This window comes from Solanum dulcamara, chromosome 10 (assembly GCF_947179165.1).
Source record: "Solanum dulcamara chromosome 10, daSolDulc1.2, whole genome shotgun sequence".
In the NCBI taxonomy this organism is placed as follows: Eukaryota; Viridiplantae; Streptophyta; class Magnoliopsida; order Solanales; family Solanaceae; genus Solanum; species Solanum dulcamara.
The window spans coordinates 1,767,718-1,772,551 of NC_077246.1; the positions used below are offsets into that span (position 1 = coordinate 1,767,718).

General features: G+C 27.7%; 1 protein-coding gene across 1 annotated transcript; it reads right to left on the minus strand.

Annotated features, from left to right (window-relative positions):
• Positions 1-330: 330 nt before the first annotated feature.
• LOC129870852 (transcription factor MYB87-like) lies at positions 331-2,125 on the minus strand. The gene is made up of 3 exons (XM_055945726.1): positions 1,886-2,125; positions 1,389-1,518; positions 331-1,213 (listed from the first exon to the last, which is right to left on the minus strand). The coding sequence occupies exons 1-3, from the start codon at positions 2,019-2,021 to the stop codon at positions 598-600; spliced, it is 882 nt and encodes a 293-aa protein (XP_055801701.1). The 5' UTR covers positions 2,022-2,125; the 3' UTR covers positions 331-597.
• Between the last annotated feature and the right edge of the window lie 2,709 nt (positions 2,126-4,834).

Sequence of the window (4,834 nt, forward strand, 5' to 3'; positions counted from 1 at the left end):
ACAACCTTTTAGCCGCTAAACTAAACATCAACTTGTGTTAAGAGGTGTCAATACTTATATATATATATATATATATATATATATATATATATATATATATATATATATATATATATATATTAAATCAAATTTAGATTTATATATACAATGTAATTTTCCGACGAAGGAATATCGCTTTGACACCACTAGAGCGCTCTGTCCATGCCGATAATATAACATTACGTATGTATATGAACAAATAATATAACATCCAAGAAATGTATGAAAATCAATAATATAACATTAAAAACTTATATAGATCAATAGTATAACAAAGACCAATATTAAACCTTTTCTAATAACAAGAATTTAAGTTGAATAGTCGTCATCATCATTCACAAAGAGGATAAGAAGTAAATAAAAATACACATCGTAGATGGAATAAGATAATTTCAATATTCTTGACTAATAAGAGTCAATTATACATACAACGTTATCTAAAAACCTAAATTAGTAGCTAGGGACCTAAAATAAAAAAATTTAAATGCAAATCTTAGTAAAATAAACCTACTTGTCCCTCATGTTATTTTCTTATATTAAATCTAGCTAGCCCCTTAGCTAATTTTCAAATCCTTTGAAAAGTTGATCAATTTCAAGAATATTATTGTAATAGGAAGAATTTGGATCAACTCCTCCTATAGCATTTTCTTGAAATTCAAAGCCATTTTCAAGAATATCATCATAGTAAGATGATGATGAGGATGATGAAATTCCAGAGCTCAAATCCATACAATTATAGCCCAGGTTGCTCGACCTCTTCAAAAACATCGACGGATATGTGTTAGATTCTTCAAAAGTAACGCATTTCTGGAGGATCCGACACGAGTCCAAGGAGCATAGATTATAACCATCTTCTTCAATTGTTTGAATTGTTGCATCATTTTCTTGAATTTCCATCAAGGTTGGAAGAGGGAATTGATCACAAGTTGAATTATTGGTTACATTTGGATCCATATGACTTGTGAATGTATTAGAATAATCCAATTTCCCAGAGTAATTTCTTGAATAATTGTGATTGAAATCACTAGAATTAATATTGTTGGTGAAATTGTAGTTGATGTCTCTAAGATTATTGTTTTGTGTTACCAAATGCTTTTTCTTCAACTTGGTATTCCAATGATTCTTCACATCATTATCTGTCCTTCCTTGTAGATTTGCAGCTATCACTGACCACCTTCATTTTTCACCAATAAATTTAGTATCAAATTAAATATGCGTTTGAACATGAATCAAGTGATATTTGAAAAATAACTATAATACGAGAAATTAAATTGAAAAAAAGAATGTGAAAGTTAAAATTATGTATCAATATGCATTTCTGATTTCACAAAAAAATATATTAAAATTACCTGCTTCCAATTTGACTATAGAGAGTTAAAATAATGTTATCTTCTTCCTCAGTGAACCCTCCATGTTTGATGTCTGGCCTAAGATAATTAAGCCATCTTAGCCTGCAACTCTTTCCACATCTTCTTAAACCTTAAATAATAATAAAAAATTATAAAGAATAAGAATTTAATTTTTATACACTAAACATGTTAACTAGCTAAAATAATACTATAGGAAAACTTTTTATAATAAGTGGAACTAATCGTTCAGTAAAAAATTATACTGATCAATAATGTAAAAATTCTATATATTATCAGTATATATAAGTTGAATATCATGAAGAAACAAATAACATAGTGAGGCAACACTAAATATACTTAATCATAAGGATTTAAAGGGAAGATATGAATATCACTATTAGAAAATTGCTAATTTTCAAGGAAAATTGGTTTGGTACCAACTTCCTTACATGCTAGTCAAATTTTGTCAGAAATTAACGATTTTCTGATAATAGAACCTGCTTTTTGAGGCAAAGCAATCCAATTGCCACCAGTGCCATTTTTCTCAAGATACTTCTTCAGAATGTTGTCTTCTTCAGGAGACCATGGTCCTCTTTTAACTTTGGTTTTGTCACAACAAGGAGCTCTTCCCATAATTTCCAAATTATAAAAACACTAGCTTAAAAATTTTATTTTTTTTCCACACAATACTAGAATGTCCTAAGCAAGACACTTAACTATATAATATAGTTGTCTTTGTTACTTAAAAAGAAGCAAAACAAAGAACTCCCCATTAGTCTAACATTATATAAAGAGAGAGAGAGGGCTTCCTTTTACCCTTTTTTGGGGTGGTGGGTGGGGTTGGGGTTGGGGGAGTGGGGTGTTAGTGAACTTGACTTGGTCAACATTTAAAGGGTTAATTGCATTTCTGGTCCCTTGTTTACTGGTAAAGTCTGATTTTAGTTCTTGTAATATTTTGTTATGCACATATAACCGTCAAAACAATGTGTTTTTTTGGGGTTGTTTCGTAAATTTGCAATATTGAGCCTATTTTTTAGAATTATATTACCTTTAAATATGGAGTAAAAATAAGAAATTAATATATTGTGTCAATAGTTAAATGATTTAATAAAATGTGTCAATATTTAAATGGTTTAATATTATGTGTTAATAGTTAAATGGTTAAATATAACGTCTTTTGTTTTTAAAATTAATGGAGTTGAAATTGAAGATGAAGTTGTATTTGATTATACTTTTTACAAAAAATATTTGTGTTTGAATGAACTTAAATACAACTTTAAAAGTGAAAAGTGAGTAGCTGTTTTCCAAAATTAAAATATAACATCAAGTTAAATTTGAATTTTTAATGATCAAATACTTATTTTTAAATAATTTAAAAAATATTCCCTTAAAAATAAATACATTTTTATCGCCAAATGGGTCCTTTGTCTTTGAGTTGAAAATTTCATTTTCATTTATTGGATTAAAAATAGAACTCAGTCAATATGTTTGTTTAAAGACACTTGAGGGGCTACTATGCAATTGTCAACATATCTCCTATTTTTGCTATCAACTATATGGAGCCCACAAAACATTTTAATTAGCTCATGGTTGAATGGTCAACCTCTTTTACACCTACTAAACTTTACCATTTCTTAGAAATTTAATTCTAACAAACATTGAGATTTTACTCCATTATATATATATATATATATATATATATATTTGAAAGAGAGATTTGTTCAAGTCTTATTATTTATTTTTTTAAGTCTTTAATTTCTGTAGTTATAATTTTTATATGTCTATCTTTATTCAAGTACGATTTTTTAGCTGAGAATTTTTTTAAATAATACTTTTTACGTTTGTATGGCTTATGATTATACGAAGATCGTAAATAAATAAGAATGATTTATATAAAAGGTGATTTTTCGAAATGAACTGATGGTAAAGATTCTATCAAATAAGTTTTATCAAATATGTTGTAAATCCTACTCAGTATTACCTATTTCATATAGTCTCATCATGTTTATCTAGTGGAATACACCCTGTTTTTTTCGATTTTTTTTCTTTTTACTAATTAGTATTTCATATTTTACAAATAACCTAAACACAGTTTGTAGATGTCTCAGATGTTCTTGTATATTTTTACTAAATACTAGAATATCATCTACATAGACTAATACAAAGTTTTTATAGTCTTCAAACATATCGTCCATTTTTCTTTGAAAAATAGGCGGTGTTGTCTTTAAATGAAAAGGCATTGCTAACCATTCAAAATGTCCACCAGGCAGGCGGCCACGGGTCATAATGCACTCTTCGCACAACAAATCAGAGTAGTGAATGTTGTCCATTCTATACTTTCTGGGTGCATTTTTTTTTGCCAATATCCAGATTTACAATGGAATTTACTAAATAATTTTTTACCTTGTATCCTATTTATTAATTCATTTTTATCTGATAATTTATAAGCATCTATTCTAGTATTATCATTTAATCTTTTGTAATTTATCACCATTCTAGCTTTTTCTCTTACTTGCTCACTATGATTTCTTACCATAAATGCAGCAGATCTATGTTTAGAAGTTGATCTTCTTATTACTTCTAATTTTAATAGTTCTTTGATTTGTTTACTAAATTCCTCTGTGTCTTCATTATTTGCTTCTATAGTTGCTGTTTTTATAGTATATTCTGGATTGATTATGTCTAATTTAAACATGATTTTATTACAGCCCCAATGTATTAAAAGTTTTTCACCAATTATCTTCATTTCATCTAATATTGCTATTATACTATCTAAATCTTTAGAATTTTTTATAGTTCATATAATGTTTATTCCTTTCTGGAAATTATAAAATTCAGTTTCTACATTTATTAGTGTGCAATCTTTTTCTATATCTTCTAAGTATGATTGTTCTAAATAATCGTTGTATTCTTCATACAGGTTTTGTGAAGAACAACTTCCTCCTTTATAATCACATTCTTCGCAACATGGCATTGTACCCTTTTTAGGGGTTTTTATGTCTTTAATTTGAGATCTTCCTTTTGTAGGAGGGTATATAGTTTGTACTAGAGTATAAGTTGTATTTCTAAATAACATTATTCCATCTCTAGAAAACAAACTACTTCCATTATTTTGTATAAGAAAATGTAATCATATTACTAAATCTGTTTTGATGTCTAAATCTTTTGCCAGTATTTTATACATATTGTATGTAGGCTTATAAAATTCGTTACATATATTAATAAAATTTATTTGGCCTTTTTCTATGTAATGATTATAGAAGTTATAATGTCCATCTATTTATATTGTTGATATAGGCTCTTTAAAAGTTTTTAATACTTTTGTTGGCAATGTCATTTTGTTTATAAGACAAGACACGCTACGTGGCCCAGTCATTAATGACCGACAAACTGATAAGCTTCGTTTAATAATGCCCGTCGGGTGCTCATTGGGCCCCATCGTTACA